Source organism: Rattus rattus, chromosome 9 (assembly GCF_011064425.1).
Source record: "Rattus rattus isolate New Zealand chromosome 9, Rrattus_CSIRO_v1, whole genome shotgun sequence".
NCBI lineage: Eukaryota > Metazoa > Chordata > Mammalia > Rodentia > Muridae > Rattus > Rattus rattus.
This window is the reverse complement of record NC_046162.1, coordinates 94,620,907-94,643,849: the sequence shown is the minus strand read 5'-3', so window position 1 is coordinate 94,643,849 and position 22,943 is coordinate 94,620,907. Positions and strand designations below refer to the sequence as shown.

At 51.7% G+C, this 22,943-nt stretch overlaps 1 protein-coding gene across 4 annotated transcripts in view; it reads left to right on the top strand.

Annotated features, from left to right (window-relative positions):
- Positions 1-22,943, top strand: part of Rph3al (rabphilin 3A like (without C2 domains)) — a 143,431-nt gene that overhangs the window by 52,046 nt on the left and 68,442 nt on the right. For all 4 annotated transcript variants that reach the window (XM_032913606.1, XM_032913607.1, XM_032913605.1 and 1 more), the window contains exons 2-4: positions 8,622-8,731; positions 10,595-10,738; positions 13,000-13,129. In XM_032913606.1, the coding sequence (XP_032769497.1) occupies positions 8,655-8,731; positions 10,595-10,738; positions 13,000-13,129 (351 nt within the window). In that variant the 5' untranslated portion in view covers positions 8,622-8,654. The remainder of the gene's footprint in view (positions 1-8,621; positions 8,732-10,594; positions 10,739-12,999; positions 13,130-22,943) is intronic.

Below are 22,943 nucleotides of genomic sequence, written 5' to 3'. Positions count from 1 at the left end.
CCAAGGCCTCAACAAGGCCTAGTGCCTGGTAAGTATTTTTTTGTTTGTCCTAGCTTTCCCTCTATCCCTGCCCCCAGCCCCCCATCTCCTATTCCTCTCATCTTTCTTAGCCTATGCACAGCTGTCTATCTCGGGGGTGACAGGCTTGATAACAGCAAATGTGCTCCCACTCTCCCTCCTACACCAGGGCAGACATGACTAATGGATCACAGCATTCTTCCTATGGGGACTGGATGAACAACTCATTCACCACACAGCTCAGATTTTGGACTGCGGATGAAGTCTCTTTCCCAGTCTTTCAAAAGCTACCTGTGTGGTCTCTAGCCCTCCTACCTACTTCTTGGGATTAGTTTTTTATCATGTGATCGGGGCCAGGCCTTTGTCTCACATTTACTTCCCGTACCCAGAATTTTGATTTTTCCATAAGTGGAAAATCAAACCTGACCTGGTAAGGGGTTTGGCTGACGGTTAAGATCAAGGTAAACAGTTTTATTTGCCAAATGCTACTTGTCTGAGTTAAGACGCATTGCCACATACTAATCTGCAAAACAACCGTCTCTAGATTCGGTGGCTCCACACAACCATTTACAGCCTTCCGTGAACCTGTCATCCGGGTACTTCTGCCACCCATGGCTGGGTCACATGGTCATCATGATTCAGTGACTCAAACGTCTCTTTTTTTTTTTTTTTTTTTTTTTTTGGTTCTTTTTTTCCGGAGCTGGGGACCCAACAGGGCCTTGCGCTTCTAGGCAAGCACTCTACCACTGAGCTAAATCCCCAACCCTCAAACATCTCTCTTTATGCGGCTGTTAGGAGCCCGGGCCTGCACTGGCTGGTTGCTTTCTACCGACCTCTGTTTGCGTTTGATTGCCCCCACCAGATAGGGTTTGCTCTCTCCTTCCCACACGCCTGCCTCTTTCTGTTGTTCCCTGCATAGTTTTCCTTTCTTCTCACATGGATGATGGCCTGATTTGGAGATGTGTTTCTTAGCGGGGGTGTCTCTTCATTTGTCATACCATTGAGGTACAGATCCTGGCCAAGCAGATCAGCTGGTCTTGGGTTCAGAGTCTGTCGCCTGCTTGAGTTCTCTGAACATTCTGGATTACATAGGCTTGATTGTGTCAGTTAAGGACTCCCTGAGAAGAAATCAAGGAACTGAGCACTCCAGGTTCAGACTGAGCATGAGGACGCTGCCTCTGCCTGGCCTGTGCCCTTCCCAGTCCTCGACAGGACAGTCAAGACAGTGGGCGTCTTGCTTCTGGAAGTACAGGTCGTCTTGCCCCCCAGGTATGGTATGTGTCAGAGACAGCTGTTGGTGGGTGGTTTCCACCCTGACCTGGCTCTGGTGAGTTAGGACATTGGGGTCAGACAACAGTGTTTCTGGGGTCATCAGAACCCCAGGACCAGTGGTGGGAGGGGCTGTTTTAGAAGGGCCACCTCTCCCTTCTTTTATATGAGCGTTTCCTCTTGGTTTGCCTACTTGTTTTTATGGTGCTAGGAGTTAAACAAGGGTCTTACTTCTGTGTTTTACCATTGAGCCACACCCCTAGCTCGAAATCCTTTTTATAGAACGCCCTGCTGGCTTATAGTACCTGCCAAAGTCCTTCCAACCACAAAGACGCTCAAGCCAGCACTGGTCCCACCAGCTCTGAGCCAGAGAGAAGCCTTTAAAGTAGATGCAAAGATTTTACAGAGGGGACTTTGGGGGAGGGATGTGTGATGATTGGAATTATGTACTCTTGAACCCAATTAATTAAAGATCTATAGCTAGTCCTTTCAAAAACCACAAAATTGACATTCGGCTGACAGGACCCAGCTGCCTCCAACAGATTTTTGTTTTCCTGATGAACAATTCTAGACTCACTTCGGAGAGAGCAGGCAAGAGGCCCACGGCACACAGCTTCGAGTGGCTGAGAACACTCCTATAGCAAGGCTGACTCAAAATGTGTTTCCCAAAAATGCACATGCCGCGTTTCCATCTCTCTTTCTCGAATTTCTCCTAAGGAAGTTACCAGAGATGGCCACCAAGATAGATCTCGAAGGATAGCCATTTTTGTGTTGAGTATGTAAGATGTCCCGGTGTGTCTCCAGGTGATGAGTATCTGCGATACTGTATATCTAGAGCCATAAAGTCACATAGAGTTAAGGGATTTTGGAAAGCACAGGATAGCAGTAGCCCAAATAAGCAGGGAAGGCACAGTTAACACCTGTGTGTAAATCCTGGGGGAAACTCAGAGGCTCCTGACCTCATTAGGATGCTGAGCATCCTCCTGGGGGGAGGGGTGATGATGGAGTTGGTGGGGGGAGGGGTGATGATGGAGTTGGGAGGGGTGGTGGGGGGGGGGGGGGGGTGATGATGGCGTTGGCGGGGGGAGGGGTGATGATGGAGTTGGTGGGGGAGGGGTGATGATGGAGTTGGTGGGGGGAGGGGTGATGATGGAGTTGGTGGGGGGAGGGGTGATGATGGAGTTGGTGGGGAGGGGTGATGATGGAGTTGGTGGGGAGGGGTGATGATGGAGTTGGTAGGGGGAGGGTTGATGATGGAGTTGGTGGGGGAGGGGTGATGATGGAGTTGGGGGGGAGGGTTGATGATGGAGTTGGTGGGGGGGTTGATGATGGAGTTGGTGGGGAGGGGTGATGATGGAGTTGGTAGGGGGAGGGTTGATGATGGAGTTGGTGGGGAGGGGTGATGATAGAGTTTGTGGGGGAGGGGTGATGATGGAGTTGGTGGGGGAGGGGTGATGATGGAGTTGGTGGGGGGAGGGGTGATGATAGAGTTGGTGGTGCTTTTCCTTCTGTGTGTATTGAGGGGAGGGAGCATGGTGTGGCATACACACATGATGGTCATAAGGCAGCTTTTGGGAACTGGTTCTCTGCACTGTGAAAATCCTGGGTATCAAACTCAGGTTGTCAGGACTGGACCTTTAACCACTGAACCACTTGCTGGCTCTAGCTTTTTCCCTGGAGCCCAGGATATGAAGTTCTCAATGGGGACAAGTCCCATGGAGACTTGCTCCTCATTGTCAGGGGATATGAACCTTCTGCCCCCTAGGAATTTTCTCAAGAAGTTGGCGTAAGCCATTCCTGTCCCTGCCTGCCCTCAGCACCCCATAACTTTCACCGAAGGGCCCCTCAGTGTGTCTACTAGATGCAGCCTCTGCTCAGTTTGTCTCACCCAACAAGGGATGAGAGACACCAGGAGGCAGCTGCTTCCCCACAAAGGACCCCTGGGTGCTCCCGCCCCTCCAGGGAAATCAGCTGAGCTGTCAGCCATTCACTGCCACACAGACGGCCTACGGGGAATCTTGAGGCACAAACTGCCTATGAACCAACCAGTCACGGAGCCTGGCTAGAGTCTGTCCTGTCTGCTCTTGGCACATCTGATTTTCTGTTAAAGTGGTTTTTTTTATTTGGGAAGAGCTGTCCATGAAACACAGCTCATCTTAGCAGATAATCCCTGCAGCAGGCTCTGTTCTGGGCAACAAGGTACAGAAAGGACACAGGGCCCGAGGAGCCACAGTGTAGAGGGAGACAGGATAGAAATGTCACTGCAAAGTCGGGCAAGGATCCCTGAGCTGATCTCCAGGGTTGAGGGGTGTGCCCCGCCCCAGCAGTCTTGGCTTGGGTTCATCTAACACGCACAGCTACTGTGCACGTTACACACACTCTCTAGGATCCCGTGTGCCACCTTCTCTGGGTAATAGAGGAAGTGACCAGAGCCCCACACAGCCATCTTTCTGTCTACTCTCCGCTGTTCCCCCTAGGCCCATTCAACCCTTCCTCCTGAATAGGTGGGTTCACCTTCCTGCTTCCTCATCCTCTATGAACTTTTGTTCCCTCATAAATTAACAACCAGGCAAGTACACATTTAACACATGCAGTACTGTGGATGGAAGCTGCGGGGCCCCAATTCCATGTGTGTGCATGCATCTGTGTGTGTGTGTGTGTGTGTGTGTGTGTACATGGGTGCACATGTGTATATGTGTGTGTGTGTGTGTGTGTGTGTGTGTGTGTAGATGGGTGCACATGTGTATATGTGTGTGTGTTTGAGACAGGGTCTTTCTAATGTAGCTCAGGCTGGTCTTGAACTCTTTTTTTTTTTTTTTCCGGAGCTGGGGACCGAACCCAGGGCCTAGCAAGCGCTCTACCACTGAGCTAAATCCCCAACCCCGGTCTTGAACTCTTAAGAATGTGTGAGCTGTAGTTCTCCCTCAGTGGGGACCAGGGCAGACATGTTGGGTTGTCTATATACAGTTCCACTTAGGGACACTTAGATAGAGGGGGTTGGGGTGGCATGATGAGGCTCTAACCAGCTACCAAGTCAGGGAGCTATCTGGGCGCCAGCTCGGCCCAAAGAGGTTTGGCAAACCCAAGCTGACTGTGTGGCGGGTTCCTAAAATGGGCCTCCTTGATGTCCCCCATCTGTCCTGAGGCTGCTCTGTGGAGGATGGACAGCTGTGCTTTCGGAGGTGCCAGCCACAGCCTCAAGTAGGAGCCGCAGTCGCTGTGTTCTTGGCTCTGACCTTCATTCCGAGCACCTCTGTGGACATGCTCAGCTGTGGATGTCCCCGCCCAGTCGGTACCATGACTCCAAGCCCGGGAAATGACAGTCCTCCATCTCTCTTGATCTCCCCGTAGTATTTTATTTGACTGTAGGTGTCTGTCCTGCTGTGGCTCCCATCTCTTCATCCTGTAGACTGGAGAAACCCCAAGCCTCCCTCCCAGGCCCTGCCAACAGCCTTGTAACAACCCTCCGTGCATCTCACAGTGGGAATCAGGTACAGGGCATGCAGAGAATCATACAGGCCGTCCGTCTGTTCCTCGGGTACAAGTGACGAAACAGAGCCCCACGGAGATTACTGGCTAGTCCTGGACATTTAGTAAATTTGCACACACACCCATTGTTTTTTTATTGTTGTTTTTGCTTTTTTTCCCCCTTCTGTGGGCCTTTTAACTTTCCTCACTGCCATAAAGGCCGCCCTCTGTGCTTAGGTGGAAAGTGACAGGAGGCAGGGGAAGCTGTGAGCCATGATTCCGTTAGGAAGGACAGAAGAGAATGGCCCAGAATGTGTAGACGTGCAGCGGGTCAAAGGACAGATGACATCAATCTAAGGATTCCCTGGTTTGGGGCCTAAAACTGTGGCAGTAGGAAGTGACGTGGATGAAGGCAGCACATTCATTCTTAGAGGTGCTTTGGGGGTGGACTGGTTTGAAGCTCTGAGGAGCATCTCCACCTTCTCCTGGCTCCCTTTCATTCTCTGCCATCATGGAGGTGAGGCTTCAATACCCAGGTCCTTCCTCCTCCCCTCTGCTTCTCCTCCCAGCTCACCCTATCACAGCCTTCAGTTTGGAAACTTCTACAGAAGATAAAGTCTTCTCAGTGCAGAGCCCCAAGGTTCCCTGGCTTGTTCCTGTCTTCCAGGATCCCCGATTGTTCCTCTGCTTCTGTAGAGTGGCCAGCGGAGCCCAGAGGCCACCACCCTTTTGTGTCCAGCCATAGAGGAACTGGGTTGTCAGGCTTAGGGTTGCCACCATGAACACATTGGTCTGGCACAGCGCCCCCTGCAGGTCAGGAGCAGAGCTGGGCAGCCCATGTAGAGTCTGTCTACCTGGACCATACAGCCCCTCCATTTCTTGACACTTGAATGTTAGAAAGGAAAAAGAGCGTATGTATGTCTTGCGTATTTTAAATAGTTATTATGAGTAGAGTAACGCATTTCACACTCTGGTAGCAGTGTACCACACTGTTCACAGAGCTAACAGAAACTGAAACGAAAACAAACCCACTAGAGCCTGGGTACGGGTTACGGGTTGAAGTGTTTAATGGACATGACTTTCTTCTTTTTGTATTTGATTGACTTATTTGGGGGAGCAGTACATGCTGGGGCACACGTGTTGAGGTCAGAGGACAACCTGAAAGGGGTTGGTTCTCTTTGTCCACCATGTGAATCCTGGGAATCAAACTCAGGCCATCAGGTTTGGCCTTAGGCACCTTTATCCGACGAACCATGTCTTCACCCTCGAGCGAGTCATTTTCGCCCCTGCCAGGTTTTCAGGACTATATTAGCACCACTTGTGAGAAGGTGCTGGCCCAGGTTCCTAGCTTGCCAACAGTGCCTCTGAGCCTGTCTGGTTGAGGGTTCTTTACCAAAGTGTGGACCGACGTGGACTGCCAAGTCCAGCTGGGAAACTTGGCTGCCTGGCGAGACCTGTGAGATGATGGTGGGGTCTGGCTTATACCGCATCGCCAGTTAGAGCCATCCCACACGCTGCCCCCTGGTGGTCATCATGGGCATGGGCCACGTTGGTCCGAAGAGTTCTCTGAAGTATGGTTCAGGGATGCCTGAGGGTCCCCAGCACTTTTCAGAGATCCCCCAAATCAAAACTATTTTCCTCATCCTGAGACTCTCGGCCTCTTTTGAAAACAGGGAAGATGGAAAGTATTCAGAGGTGGCTTCAGAAGCTGTGCTGGAACTAGTTTTTAAGAAAGTGCCATCTGTTGAGTTTTGGTGCAGAAAAACACACACCATTATCTGGGAAAGCTATTAGAATACTCCTCCGCCTTCTACCCATCCTACACATCCGTGAGAGCCTGGACCCCTTCCATATACTTCACTGGAACAACATCTCCAAAGGTCGGAAGAAAAGTCAGACAAGAACGCCCAGCTGTCTTCAGTTAATTCCCAAAGCAAAGTTAATTGCAAAAATATAAAAACAATCCCGGGACTCACATTGTCTTTGTTTTGAAAACACGTGCTTTTCTCATTAAAAAAATATATAAATTTTATGACTACCTAATAGGCCTAGTATCTGCAATGGGAGTTTTTAGATTTCTCAGCAAAATATGAAAATATAATAGCTCATATATTTTGGATAGTTCAGGATCGACTTTCTCACTGTGTGTGTGAGGTGGTGGTCCTATGGCACATATGCCGAGTCAGAGGGCACCTCTGGCGTTGGTTTACTTCACCCACTTTTATGTGGGTCTTGGAACTGAACTCAGGCCATAGGCTTGCAGAGCAAGCGCTTTACCTGCCAAACCATCTTCCCAACCCCAAAAGATCTTTTTTTATATCTGATGAGTTGGACCCCACATATTGTTGCCATCACCCCTATCTAATTCCAGAATGTTTCTATCCGTTCATAAAGAAACCCTAAAGCCATCACTGTCCTGTGCCAACTAATGACCACTAATGAGCTCTGTAATTTTGCCCATTCTGGACATTTTTATAACCAGTGTCACATAGTATGTGATCTCCCGTACAAGCTGGCTTTTTCACTTCGTGTTGCATTTTCAAGGTTCTGCCGTGTTAGAGAAGGTCTGAGATCTTCCTTTGCATGATATTTCCTTTATCAGTTGTCCCTGCTTTAGGGACTGTTAGGAGTAATGTGACTTAACATTTGTACACATGTTGTGGGGACACATGTTTTCAGTCCTCTTGTAGTTGATACCTAGGACAATTGAGTTTCTGGGCCACGTGGAAAGTCTGTGCTTAACATTTTGAGGAAATACAAATTTCCAGCCTCTATGTTTTTTAAAAATCATTTTCATGTATATGAGTTTCGCTTATGTGGATCTGTGTGCGTATGCACACAGTGCTATGGAGGCCAGAAGAGGGCACCAGACCCCTTGGGACTAGAATTATAGGTATCTGTAAACCAGCTTGTGGGTGCTAGGAATCAAACCTGGGACCTCTAGAAGAGCAGCCACTGCTCTTTAACCACTGAACCACATCACCAACTTCCCCCATCAATATTCTTTTGTAGAATATAAAGGGGTTCTAAATTTTCAATCCACCGGACCGGATTGGATGAAATCAAAGGTTATCCTTACACGCACCTTCTCAAGTTTGTCTCTTTTCTTCCCAGCTTCCCAGCACATGTGAACACACACACACACACACACACACACACACACACACACACACACACACACACACGTGCTCCATTGAGAAGGCACAAGCAGCGTCTTCGTACTAGGCAGCCTGAGTTAGCCCTCTGCCCAGTAACACACAGAAAGCCAGCTACACTACTTACGTTGAACCATCAGGTTCTAAAGAAGGTCCTGCGGGATTCTCAAGGCTAGCTCTTAGTTCTTGTGGACAATGACTCTTAAGAGTGCCTGGTGGAGGTGCTGGCTGCCACCCTGTGCCTTGCCCTCTGGAGAACACTGTGGGGATCTCTTAGGGAGCAGAGTACAGGCCTGTAAGTGGCCATTCTGGTGCGATGGAGGTAGGGGAAGTTGAGGAGATTCGTGAGCTTGCCTCGGTGACTTGCTCTCTCCTCATGGGCCTGGCTCTCAGGGGTGTTCTCAGGGCAGTGGGGCTGTGTGGGAAAAGGCAGGGGTTGGATGCTCTTCAGGGCTTGCCAGCAGACTTGAAAGTTGCCACGCAAGGGTGCCTTCTCTCCTGTCTGATTCTCACCCTCTGATGTCATGTGTACTCCAGTCACTTAGCCATATGATGCTCCTCGCCACCCGCCCCAAGCCCCCGAGCCTTTGGGAAAGTTTCTCTGAGTGAGGCCTTTGCTGGAGGAGTCGGGTGTGGCACGGTGGTCAGCAGGGATCGAAACTACCAGTAGCACCCAGTCCTGACATGTGCTTCCCTTTCCTCTTGCCTCAGATGTGACTCCTGCCCTGGGCTGTGCTCCCCATCATGGCTGACACCATCTTCAGCAGTGGAAATGATCAGTGGGTGTGCCCCAACGATCGGCAGCTTGCTCTGAGAGCCAAGTAAGTGCCTTTGGCCTGCTAGAGTGACCCTTCCCTCTCCACCCGCTGCCTCTTCCCAGTCTTTGGTGAGCTTTGTTCCCCAGGGGGAGATTTGGAGAGAGGTGGCTATCAAATGCACACCACTCTTGGCCCATGGTTATCTATTCCTCATTATATAGAAATAACTTGTCCCCATTTCTCAGATAGGGAAACTGAGGCCTGCCCTCCTTGCCCATGTCCCTTGTCAATGGCTGGGTTGGGACTCACATCTGAGTCCAGCTGACACCCACAGCAGCCCACCAGGAACAAGGCCTCCTCATCACTGGCTCTGCTCTTGTCACTGAGCCTGGCATAACGGGGCAGTACAGAGCACAGACTTGTTCCCTGAATGAACAGCTCCCTTCAGGAGAGACCACAGCTAGCCTACAGCATCTTTCCTAGGTCTCAGCAGGGTCGCTGTCCCTCTGTGGTTCCCTTGTGTCTTTTTGGAGGTCTTCATTTTCATATTAACCCTCAACCTAGTGATCCTTCAGTTTTGGTTGGGCCTGGCCTCCCCTGACGTCACATGCACACGCGCACATGCATGCACGCACACATACACATGCACACGCACACACACATGCACATACTGTGTACCTGTGGCTGAGCTTGTCAGATGCCTCTTGTGTTCTCTGGTGGGTGCTGTCCCTAGCTCTGATAGGGCAGGAACATCCCTGCAGCTGTCAGACTGTGCCAGTACCAGGAGCCAGCGTTTCCCAACTGGGACCAAGCTTAAGAAATTCGCAATTAGACATTATCAGCCTGTGGGAGACAGAGCTGAGACATCAAAGGTGGATAGAAAAATTCATCTGAAACACTCAGGAAGAAGGGTGTCGCATGTGATGTGAGAGCATCTTTGCCCCCCTCCATCTGGGTGCCTCAGCCCCACCTCACCCCACCCCTGCAGGGAGAGTGACAGGGATAAGATTGGACCCTCTCGCCAGCTCTGATGGCAGGTCAATGAGGTGCCCTCCCTGGCAGGGTGCACATTGCTGGGAGACCTCAGCTCTTGGACCTCATACAAGAGCCCAGCTGTCCCTTGACCTTCCAGCATCCCTTTCATTCCCAACTCCAGCTCTCACCCACCAGCTACGGCCGTAGCCTCTCAGAAGAGCCATTGTGAGTGTCTCCTCCCAGGTGTGTGTCTGACAGACAGATGCCCCCTGCGGAGCTGGAAGCAGAGTCCAGTAGACTCCCTGGGATTCCTGAAGAGTTTTCCAACCCTCATTCTTCCTTCCAGGCACCCATGCCTCTGGACACTCCTAAACTCAGTTGGTCCTTTGCGTTAAAGCAGAGATGGGGAGAGGTGAACAATGTTGTATGGATAGTTGACGATGTGAGTTCTTTTGATGAGGATGATTGGCAGTGGGGTGGGGATGGGGTACTAACTGGGTCCAGGACCAAGACTTCCTTTTAAGTATGATGCTTCTCTTGACTCAGAGAGGTAACTGTTACATGGAAATATGGGGACAGTTCCAGGCATACGAAACAGCATGTGCAAAGGCCCTGGGGTAGAAGGATCATGGCATACAGGAGAGGCCTAACAAAAGGCTGGTATGGCTTAAGTGCAGAGTGTGAAGGCACACAGTGTAAAAGGCCGAGAGGGGATCAGACAGGGCAAGGCCTGGCCCTCCAAGACTTTCCTTCTAGAGAGGAAAACAGTGGGCTCCACACTGCCCTCTAGCAATGACACTCAGTGGTGGGTACACATCCAGACCATATAGAAACGTTCATTATGGACTCTGAACCACAGTGTCCAGGCTGTGTTACCCAACTCTCATAAGGGCTTGGTGGGTACACTGGGTTACTGCCGTCTCACCTCTAGCCACACTGTTCTCTCCCAAGGCTGCAGACAGGCTGGTCTGTGCACACGTACCAGACGGAGAAGCAGAGGAGGACCCAATGCCTGAGCCCCGGAGAGGTCGAGGTCATCCTTCAGGTCATCCAGAGAGCAGAGCGGCTGGACATCCTGGAGCAGCAGAGGATTGGGTGAGCAGAGTCAGCAGAGACCGGGCACTGAGCAGGGAGGCTGTGAGGGTTCTGCAGAGACCAGTCTACAAGAGTCAGGAGGCCCCAGCTTCTCATGGGAGAGGCTGGGATGTAGGCAGCTGGAATTGCATGGATTCAAGACCCCAGACAGGAGCGCGGGGTGAGCCCAGGAGCTTCTTGGATTTGGGCTCTGAGTTCCCTCCTGCAGCTCAGGCAAGGACTGAACTCATGTGGAGGTCACTGAATCGCCCCACCCGAGGCCCCAGCAGGAGGCGCCCTCTGGTGTGTTTCCAGCTTCTCTCCTGGCCTCCCCCATCTAGGGCTCAGCCATCCAACATGTCAGTGTGCCTTTTTATTGTCGTCGTTTGATTTGGAAGAGCTCAGATAGGGGAGCGCGATTGCGCGGAGCTCGGCTGCTTTGGGCAGGAGCCCCGCTCGTTCTGATCTCGTTATTTTTCTGCTCATCTTTTTCCATTAGTTCCATGATCATTTTTAAAAGTCAGACACAGTAGAAAGGCAGCTTTAGTAGGCGATGGCCCCACTAGAAAGATGACTGCCGCACCGTCGGCCTCTTGTATGAGCCTCAATCATACAGACAGGTCATTATCGTGTCAGTACAAACAGGGCTCATGGCAGAATGGCTGGGGTTCTCTCTCTCTCTCTCTCTCTCTCTCTCTCTCTCTCTCTCTCTCTCTCTCTCTCTCTCTCTCTCCATCTAGCCTGGCTTCTTACAGATCTCCTCCCAAAGGGCCCAGCCAGGTTCCAGGCTAACCTTGAATGCTGGTGATTGACATCCCCCCAACACACACCCCTGCCACTTCCAGAGCCCCATGCTCGCCCCCAGGATGGTGAGCAGGGAGTGGGTCCTCTGTGCTGTGGAAGTGCTTTTGGACACTCTCGGTCAGCAGGCTGCTGTCACAGTGCTGCCTCAGGAAGTCCCTTCTGGGATCCGAGGACACCTGACCCTGAGCAGCAGGGTGAGGAAGGACCCAGAAGCAGTACTGCAGATGAATTATTCGCATGGTGGAAGCGTGTCCTCTGCATGATGCATGGAAACATGACATGGATTGACAGATTGTTCCCGAGAGCAACTGAGCCACGCCAGGCTAGAACTGGGTTTGCCCCCAAGCCCTACAGATGGACAACAGTGTCAGTTCTGTGGAAAACGGAAGTGCTCAGTGTAGAGCATAGGGGAGGAAGCAGCCTCACTGATGAGCTAACGATCCCTGGTCCCCTCAGGAAAGTGTGGGCCTTGGGGGACCCTGTACCAGGCAAGTTTAGAAGTGGGGACCCTAGCTCCACTTCTTGGGAGCATCATCCCTCAGCAAGCCACTTCTGGTTTTCCTGGCCCCAGTCCTGTCTGAAACAGGAAGCATGGCTTCCTTCTCCTAGGGGCGGGGATGACCATGGGAGGAGTGGATGGGCCACATGGTACTCCTCATCCATTCAAGAGTTCTTACCGAACATCCACTGGGTACCAGAAGTAGAGTGGCTGACAAACCAAACAGTTTGTTACGGAGCGGGAGGTGGGGGATGAAGAGGGTGTCTATAGTGGAAAGGGTCATCGATCCCAGGACGGGCACCCGTGCAGGCTCAGCGGGGCTCCTCGGTGCTCAGCATCCGGCAGTTTCAAAGAAGAGTTGATTTTTCTCTCCTGCCGCCAGCTTCTCACCTGCCCAGATGCTCTGACTCAAAGCCTACCTACCAGGATCTTAACACTGTCCTTCAGATGCAGCACGAGGCCTCTAGCCTTCTTTGGAGAGAGGGTCCTACCTCCTCCTGGCTTCTTTTCCCCCCTCTCTTCATTATTCCAGATTTCCACAGGAGTTTAGAAAATCCTTTGATCAGATCACCTTCAAACTCGTTAGTGGCTTCAGATTGAACTGAGCCAGCCTGTGACCTACAAATCCCTGGGATCTGCCTTAGCCACCTGCCCTTCTCTGGCTTAGGGGACGTTTCTCAGCCCCCTGTTACATGTCTTCAAAATGTCTTCCCAGGCCTCCACCTACCTCACTTTATCTGGCTCTTCTTGTCCCCCTCGCTCTTGGCTCGTTTTCTTGTTCATGAATTTCCCCCTTCGTTGAACCTAAATTCTGAGAGAGCGGGGACCAAGTGTGTGTCTGGCCTGGTTGTTGCAATATTCCCAGTGACCAACAGACCCTGAGCGTGTATGCTTAGACTCTCAGAGCAACTGTACCCTAGCAGTCCTCATGGCCAGGACCCGAAGCACCTTCCCTCTGACACCGTGTCCTGTGCTGCAGGCGGCTGGTGGAGCGGCTGGAGACGATGCAGAAGAACGTGATGGGCAATGGTGTCTCCCAGTGTCTGCTCTGCGGGGAGATGTTGGGATTCCTGGGCAGCTCCTCTGTATTCTGCAAAGACTGCAGGAAGGTAAGCCCTGCTCTGGCCTCGCCATTCAGCCCCCCAGAACTGGTCAGCTTTGCCATCCTGTGGCTTTGCACCCCAGTTTCCAAGGACAGTGTGTGCACACGTGTGTGCGCGTGTACATTTATGTATGCAGTGATATCTGCTCTTTGGCAAGAAGGCCCTGAAGATTGGGTGGCATGGCTTCTAGGGCTAGCCCTGGCAAGATGACTGAGAGCCAGGGTGTGAGTCCAGCTCTTAGGCCAACCACATGACCTCAGAAAACTGGGCTAGGATTGTATGCCTCGTTTTCTCCATCTGGAAAACAGGAGCAACTGTCACATATGCTCAGATGTGTTCAGTGCAAACCTCCTAAAGCCTTATCCAGCACATAGGCACTCGGTAAATGTTAGGCAGGCCCTGTTGCCTGAGGTCCAGGAATTTGCTAGGTGCCGTGTGCTCTGTTCCGGCTGTCTGCTCTCCTGATGTTAGGGAGAGTGGCCTTCACAAGATCCAATGGATTTTCGTCTTCTCTTATACTAAACTGTGCTGTGTGTTACTGCGTTTCATAACGAGCCCAAGACTTGAATAATTGACTTTAGTTTACCATTTCCCAGGGAATAACGTACCTTGCATGGTTTGCATTTATTTAGGATCTCAGTTTCACTCATGTGGAGCCTGTGGGATTATTTATCTTCCTAGTAGGAGCTCTTCTAGAATATTCTACTTCCAGCCATGCCTGTGGGCCATGCAGTTATCAGCATGCAACTCCCCCTTGCTGCCTCCCGTGGTCAGACACATCATACCCCAATCCCTTTTGTTTTCACTTTCACCCTAGTTACCCCAACATCCCTTTGGGTCTCACCCTAGTGTGCTGGACCCTATCCTCAAGCAGTTTCCACGTCTGTCCTTTTTAAGCTTGGAGTCCCTTTTTATTTTTTAACTTTTATTTAATTTTATGTGCATCGATGTTTTCCCTGCATATATGTTTGTGGGAGGGTGTCGGATCCCCCTGGAACTTACAGATAGTTGTGAACTGCCATGTGGGTGCTGGGACTTGACCCTGGGTCCTCTGGAAGCACACGCTCTTAACTCTTGAGCTATCTCTCCAGCCCCAAGCGTGGAGTTCTTAAAGTGAACAAGACAGAAAGAAAAGAATCTTTTCTCTTAAGATAACGAGAGATGACAAGTCATGATCAACTAAGATGGTTTCAGAGATTTACCAATTCTGGGAAGAAATCAGAGGCTATAAGCCTCAGCTGGGGTGGGTGACCCGCACAGAGAGGACTGTAGAGGGGTGGGTGACCCACACCGAGAGGACTGTAGAGGTGGATGTGCTGGAGCAGTAAAGTTGGACTTGAAACATTAGGCTTTTGCAATGGCACCATCTGAGGCATTCCAAAGCTAAACATTAACCGAGACGGGTAAGCAGGGAGCCAGGATCTGAGGCGGAGTCTTTTCTCCTTGCTATCACATGAGGTAATCCCACTCTAAAGGCTGTGAATTGATCATCCGAGTACAGCAGAGGACGACGGGGACCTGTAGGGTCTGCTGGTTCCCCTTTTAGCCCGGAACTAGAGTCTACCAAGGTGGTGGGTGTAGGAACCTGGGGGGTGCTTTGCTCCCAAGATCCAGGCAGGTGGCCATGTTTTGTGACTTCTACTTTCTGCCCCTGTGGCCCCAGCAGCCTGTTTGCTTCTCCTGTCCCTCCCCCTCACAGCTACTCTAAAGAGTTCAGGTTTGTGGGACCATGAAAGGCTGGCCCATAGCTCCTCCCAAGGGACCATCCCTCTGCCACAGAGAGAGCTGCTGACCCTGGTTATCAAAGAGTTAATACCAGCTGCTCCTCAGAGAGCCATTGCCTAGGCAACGGACTGGCCCAGGGGAGGGCCTCAGCTGGGTAAGGGCTGTAGGGGAGATGTTCTTCCAGACCTGCCTCCACCGCTGCCCAGTGCCCTGGGGCTGGGCTGGTTGGAGGACATTTCTGTGATGTGTTCTTTCTAGGCCAGTGGGAAGGAGACTGAGTGCTGGCCTGGCAGAAACTTGTTAGGGTCAAGGTGGGAGGGGAGGGAATACTATTTAAATAAGGGCATTGGGAGGTTGGGAGAGTTGTCTTCATGTGTCCTTAGGAAGACTTACCCAGCCATGGGTATCCTGCTTTTTCAAGACAGGCTTGGCTGTCCTGGATCTCACTCCATAGACCAGGGTGGTTTCCAGCCGCCCCTGCCTTCTGAGTGCTGGGATTAAAGGTGTGCACCACCACACCCCACTTGCCATCCTTTAAATAGTAGAGGGTCCCCCGTGTGCAGGCTGGTTCCAGGGGCGATAGACAAAAACCCTTGCTGTCATTGAGGCTTTTTTCCAGGGAGAGCAGAAACTGGACAACAAATTTTAAATGAACATAAAATAATGCCGGGAAGAGTTAGCACTTTGTCCAGAGTGGAGACAGTGATGCGTCCTTGTCTATGGAGAGAGACCTCTCTGAACTGATCCTAGATACAAGAGTCAGTCCTGGGGAGGATCTAGGTGGAAATGTGTTCTGGGCAGAGGGACCTGCAGGCACAAAGACTTTGAGGTAGAACCAGTTGGCTCGAAGAGCTAATGAAAGTATCTGGAACAGAGGGAGCGAGGATGAGCTTGGGCAGATTCCATAGAGCCACTAACTCCAGGTCAGGAACTGGAATTCCATTGTGTCTTTAGGAGGATGCCATGGAGACTGAGCATGGCAAGGAGTACTGAGAAGAAGTCTGTTTTGTGGTTGTGTGCTGTTTGGATGTTTTTGCCTTTTCTGTGTATGTCTGTGCTCTCTGTGGGTGCAGTGCCTGGATAGGCCAGAAGAGGGCAGTAGATCCCCTGGAGCTGGAGTTGCAGTTGCGAACCACCATGTAGTTGCTGGGACTTGAACCCTGGTCCTGTGGAAGAGCAGCCAGTGCTCTTACCCACTGAACTACCTCTCTAGCCCCTGCCGTGTGTTTTCAAGGGATAGCTCTAGCAGTTGTAGGCCAAATAGATTGTTGGGAGGTCTTTCTCCTGTGCAAGCGGGAGGCAAGCCTTGCAGTAATGGCTGCCATTGGAAGAGTGAAGGGCTTGGGGACAAGGCAGCATGGGGATGGAGGCCCTATGCTAATAGAGCATCAGTATCTTCTGTGTATTCTAAACAGATGGGGAGGAATTTGAGGTTGTGAGTGGGGGTCCCTGATAAAGAGCCCTGGCCTGTAGGAGGCCAAAGTGAGAGGCGGCTTGACTCCCCTCCCCCCCATGTCTCAGAATGGCCCCCATGCTGTTCCCACACCGGCCCTGGGAAGTTCCTGGAACTCCTGAATGACTGTCTGTGACCACAAATTGGGGGCCTGGGGGTGGGGTGCTTCTCTCTTCCTCAAAGCAGGAACAGAGGAACTTAGAGCTGTAGGACCAGCTTGGGTTGCATTCCCAGCTTGCTTCTATGGAGTGTTCTAGTAAAACTCACCTCACCTCTTCCAGTCTTCATTTCTTTATCTATAAGACAGGGTCAAAAAGTAGCCATCAGCACCAGATGGATGTGAGGGATGGGTTAGCTGGTACAGAGAAGCCCTTCATAGCCTGGTCCATCCCTAGCAAAGGCGTGGGGGGGCTTGTCACTGTCACTGTGACTGGGCTGCCCCAGGGGCTCCCTGTTCAGAGATTTGCCACAGAGCATGGACCTGACCTTCACAATCACAGGAGACATAGTGATGCTCAGGTCAGCCAGTCGGGGCCTCAACCACAGACCTTGCTTTCCCTGTGGTTTGGGTGGCTGGGAAGTCCAAGGCAATTCAGCGTCTTCCTGGCCTGCCAGATGGGTGTGCTCTTCCTCATACGGTACCGGGCAGGACCCCCAGCGTCTTCCTCCACAGACATTGATCCTATCAGATATGGCCTCACACAGGATCCCATTTTTCTCCTCTCTCTCTCTCTCTCTCTCTCTCTCTCTCTCTCTCTCTCTCTCTCTCTCTCAGATGGAGTCTCAATATCAAGCCCATTGTGGTCTCCGATTCAGCCCTTCTGCCTCTGCCTTTGGAGTGCTGGGATCCCAGCTGGTTACCACCATGCCTAGAAGCATTGGTGCCTTCTTGGGCTTCATATTGAAGCTGCTGCTTCGTTGGCCTTTTGTTTTCCAAGATTTATGTAACTATATTAAGGACTTGGATGCCTTTGCAGTTCTCAGCATTGGTGTCAAGCTAGCAGGGACCCCGTGAGTGTGCAGGTGCCAGCATCCAGGCACAGTCTCTCTGTCTCTCAGGGGTGAGGGGAATCTAGAAAAGGGGGGAATTCTTCCCTCAGGTCCTGACTGTCAAGGTGGATGAGCAAAATCGTTTAGAGTAACACCCGCTGCTGTAGGGACCTAGCTTCCAAGGACTTAACAACCCGGAGAGCTGTGTGGAGGAGTGAGTCTTCTAAGACAAGAAGGTGTTGTGTGCTTGGGCAGGCTGAAGAGAAAGGATGCTGGGAAGATTCATGGCATTGGAAGTTGTTGCCAAGGGGCTGGGGACAAATCCTCAGGTGCTCCTGGGGACATTGATGCCTCTCCAGCAAGATCCCTGACAGTGTCTGTCAGCCACAAGCTAATGAATGTGCCTGGGGAAGGCACTGCAGTCCTGGAGCTGTGGCCCTCTGTAATTGGGCCTTCACACACACTCACGCACCGGCTGCCTGGCCTCATTTCCCTGACTGTGGTGAAAAGGGAGAGGGGCTGGCTGGTTAATTAAAAAGGCCTGGTACTCCTAATTGCCTCCGATCTGAGTCAGACAGCCGCTTCCCAGCCCTGTGAGGCTGTGCCGGGCTACGGGATGACCATCTGAACCCCAGGACAGCACTGTCACCAGCCTAAGGAAGCAGTTGGAGCTTTTCCTGGTCTCAGCCAAATGGATCTCACAGTAAAGGCCCAGGATAGCCAGCCTGACATAACCTAGATCCTGTGTGCTGAATCCTGGGAGCAGAGGCGCTGAGGTTAGCCTGCGGTTTTCTCCAGTCCCGTAGCAAAAGTTCCGAGGGGCATCATGGCCCCAGCCCAGCATGGGAGAACACTGCAGGGCAGAGTGTGGTCCACCCCTCATCCCTCCTGCCGCAGGCTCCGACCATTTTGCTCTAAGGATCAGCGTCTCGCTGTAGAGACTGGCAGTAACTCCAGGCTATAAAGAGGTTGCGCAAATTCCCCCTGAACCCTGGGCAGACTCCATTCTGGTCAGGGTGAAGGTTTTGTGGCTGCTGAGTACCGGGGGAGCAGATGGCACCTACTTGTCACCTTCCTGCCTGCCCTGCCTGGGCAATCTGAGGAAGCAGAGTCCCCACATCCCCATCACTATCTCGGACCTGTCGCCAGCTTCTGATCTGCTGGTGGGAGCACTTCCTAGAAAGCCTGCTGATTCTGAGCAGAGATCTCAAGTGCTCCTGTGGGGGGTTGGGAGTCCTCCCCAGCTGTTCCTCAGAGACCACCTCCTGCAGGTGGAGACACCAGAGGCGACAAAGGATTCCAGTGCCAGCTACTCAGAGTACAGCCTGAGGGCCGGAAACACAGACATCCCCCTATGCCGGCTGGAGGTGCGAATTCTCAGGCCCTCTTGAACCTCCTGAGCCAGAATCTGCATTTCACCAGATTCATTAGCGTGGCGTCCTCAAGTGTCATCCACACCACAGCACGTGCCTGTCTGACTTCCTCTCCTTTATGAGGGGACCAACATTTCAAGGTGACCATACTTCCACTGATCCACTCGTCCATGATGGATACCCTGAGTGCTCCCACATTTGAGTTCCTGTGCACAACGTGACTGACTCTATGTGCCGTTGTGCAGACTTCTTTCTCTGAGGTCCCGCTTCCAATTCCCAGGGAGGTTATACCGAGCAGTGGCATAGCTGCACCCCGCTGTGGGAGCCGCCATACCGTATGCACAGGGGCTGAGTGATTTTACATGGCTGCTGTCAAGTCAATGTGCAAGAGTCAAGAGGTAGCCATTTTCTTTTCTTTTTCTTTCCTTTTTTTTTTTTTTTTTTTTTTTTTTGCTGGGAATTGGGATTTGCCGAAAGTCCATTAAGGAGCTCCCACCCTGACCTCCCTTTCCAAGCCTGATCTTAAGCACCTCTGCTCCTGGTGGCGAGGGGAGAGAAAACATGGAAACTGCAGCCAGCCACCTTGAGTGATAGCATATTTATCCTAGCTGCCTCCGAATGGCCTCACTGCGTCCTCTCTCCTCCTCGGCCTAATTTGATGTGGAAGGCGACGCGTGTTTGCGCCTTATTACAAAGATGGATTTTTTTCGTTCGGCTACTGATGTTTCCTAAATTCCCGGAAAGAGTCACTTAATTCCTCTGCCCCGAGGGGCCCGCTCCGGCTGCTCGCCTGTCGCCAAGGATGTTTGGCAGGAATTGACTTGGCTCCTGTTGTCAGGATCAGAGGATTGGACCAGACACCAGGCTGCATCTTGGAACATCCACCTCGCCTGGGGTTGGCAGGCAGAACATCTCCATTAAGGCGCATGTACCCTGCTGCCTTGTGCCTGCAGCCGGCCTTTCTTCCCCAAGTAAAGGCACTCGGCGCGGTTGAGAGTCCATCCTGTTCACCACTGACCTGACCTCCTACTTAGGGTTATCTGGATAGAAGGCAGGCTATAGCCCACTGGGCCAGCGATGCCCTTAACTCAATGGACTGACTCCCACCCCGGGCCTGCTTGTCAGTTCTGCAGCCCTGGACATTGTGCCCATCTGACTCCCCAGGGAGAGAGAGGGATGCCGGCCTGACACGTACACAGGTCTCAGATGGGAGAGAGAGCTGAGAGAGGCCCCAGGACAGACGATGGGGAGATGCTCAGCAGCCTCTGTTCGAGGGGAGCAATGTTGGAAGTGACGAAAATGTGCCCAACAGGGCATGGCTAGAGCAGACATGGCTCTGGAGAGGCCCGGGGCTGGCAGGTACTTGGGTACTTGGCAGTTTGGGTATTTGGGAGTCTGAGAAGAGGAGCGGAGGGAGAAAGGCAGACTAAGGGGAGAGGAAGACAAGAGGAGCTTCAACCCAGGCTGAAGCAGCTGTGTTTGTTCCTGCATCACTAGAGCCACCCAAGAGAGCGGAGCAGCCCTGAGGTCTGTGAGAGAGGCAACGTCCACACAGATATCGCGAGGACATCTGGGGCCATTGTGGTGGGTTGGCAGGAACGCACTGACAGCTGAACTTTCCATGCAGCAGGGACCAGGGACCAGATGTGGTGGCACATACCTGCCATCCTACCGCTTTGGAGGCTGAAAGATGACGACTCAGAGTTCCAAACTAGCCCGGGCTACAAAAGCCAGCTTGTGTCTCAAAAGGGAAAACAGTAGCCAGGGCCTAGATTAGGGTGGAGAGCACCAGGATATTCCAAAACAAGGAAGAGAAATGTATGAAACAAGTTCGAATCACTGGGGTCTAGGGACCGTGCCTCAGTTGGCAGAGTTCTTGAGTCTGAAGCGCTGGGTTTGATCAAAGCACCACATAGACTCTGACTCGGCACACACCGAGGTCATCCTCTTCATTCAACTCTACAGCAAGTTCAAGGCCAGTCTGGGCTATAGAAGACCCTGTCTTTAAGAAAGTTTTCCAGTAATGACAGCTGCCTCCATGCCAGCTCTCCCCTCCCCCACCCACCACCATGGGAACTGGCTAGGTACACTTCTCAAGAGAGGAACGGGACACTAATCAGGGATGAAGTCCTTCCGCAGGTGGGGTCTTAATGGCCTTATCCAGCAGGCTGTCTCAGCACATGAGCCTACTTTGAAAAGAACCCAGGGCAAAAGGAGTAGGTGAGGGTGTGTGGCCTACCATCCCACGGCAGCCTGCTGTTCAGTGTCAGCCTCTCTAGACAGGAAGTGAGCTAGGACCAGTTGCTGAACATCTGTTGTGTGTGGAGAGGTCATCCAGGTCGAGGGTGGGGCAAAACTAAGGAGAGACTACCTTTGAGCCCACAAAGCTGTCCAGTGGGACAAAGGAACAGAGGGATAAGAGGAACATGAAGAGAGAATACGAGCTGAGCCTTCTTCCCTGCCTAGCTCCTCAGCACTCGGGAGGAGTGCTGCCATCTTCAACAGCAGAGCACAGACCACCCCAGGCTCAGCCACCAAGACCTAAGGGCAGGATCTCACCCCAGCATGAGCTTTCAGCCTAAGCCCCAGCCAGCATCCTACTCCCCTACAGTGCAAATACTCCAGCTTCAACTCCACTTCCAAACCCTGAGATGCCTGCCACCTCCCTGGCTATTCTGGAGTCTTGCGTGAACACGTTGGCCAACCTGGTCCTCCCTACACCAGGCCCTAGATCGGGGGTCTCCCCTGCTTTGGGAACTGGTGGGCTAGAATGGATCTTACAAGGATCGAAAACAAATGCAAAGAGAAGGTTCTGGTGGGTGAAATAGTCGGAATTTCAAGTGGAATATCCACAATGGTTTACCAGAGCTAGGCCATGTCCAGTTTGTGCATTGTCCTTCCCTGCCTGGCATCACAGTGGCAGTGCTGAGCAGTGGCACAGCTTGCTTTCTGGCCCTCCCTCTCTTAGCCCAGGGCACCTGATGGCTCCAGAGGGTAGGAAGGCGTCTAGAGATGTGGCTTAGTGGGAGAGCTTGCTCAGTACGAGGCCCTGGCTTCACCCCAGTACTGCAGATGTGAAAAGGAAAGAGGCTCTGTTCTCCCCTGGTCATGCTATTGCTGGGAGTGGGCGAGTGGTCCAGGCTGCGTCTTAAAGACCCAGCAAGGTTGTCCCTTTTCACCTTGAGACTCACCTTTTCCTGGATTTATTTGTCATGCAGGATATGGGCCCAGGACCTCAAGGCAAAGGCTCTGTCACTGAGCTACACTCCTGGCCATCTCTTCCTGGACTCTTAAAAGATAATAGATTCTAGTGCCCGGCAGTTTAGACTACTGAATTCAGTCGCCTGTGTTCTCCTGCCTCAATTTTCTCACCTGGAAATTGGGTGTAATCAAAGTTCTGGCTTGGAGTGTGGTTGTGAGGATAGAAATGAGCTAGGCCCATGATATGCTCTTAGAGATGGTGTCTTGTGTGCAATGACTGCTGGAGAGTTAAGAGTTTATACAAATGTAGGTGAAATATTTACCCAGCCCTAACCCTAAGAGTTTGGGTGTTTTTCCTTCTAGACTCTCTTCTCATGTCCAAGTGTCTACAGATATTATTATATCTGTTATTTATACAAAGAGGGTGTATGTCATCTATACATGTATATGTTATCTGTATACTGAGTGAGGGTGTATGTTGGGGAAAGGTTGTTCTCGAGACAGGGTCTTGCAAAGAAATCCAGGCTGGCCTGAAACTTGCTGTGTAGCTGGGAATAGCCTTGATTTCTAGTCTTCCCACCCTCATCCCACCAAGAGATGGGCTTGCAGGCCTCTACCCCAGTGCCTGGCCATGTCTGTGTGTTTTCTTGATGAAACTAAATATATTTCTTATTCTGTAGTTTCTTTTGTTTATGTTTTCACTTCATATCACATCGGAATCAACACCCCCACACCCACACACATGCAAAACAATCCAATTCTGTTTTTAGGAACTATGTAATAATATAAGGGAATTTCCCACACTGCTCTGCAGCCCCTCCTTCCCAGTTACTCGAAGCCTGCTGGGGCCAAGGCTGGACTGAGGGGAATAGATGCCTGCCCCTTAGACAGCAGACATCTCCCATCCTGCTCCTTAGTCTACCTTCTTCCTGGGACCCACAGGCCCCTGCATCTTGCTTCCTGTTCAGTGCCAGCACAATCATGCCCACCCGTGTCTGAAATCCAGGTGGGGCAGTTCAAGTTTATTTCCTGAAGGCTCCTTGGTCCTTCTGAGGGGTGGCTGGGAATCCTGTTATCT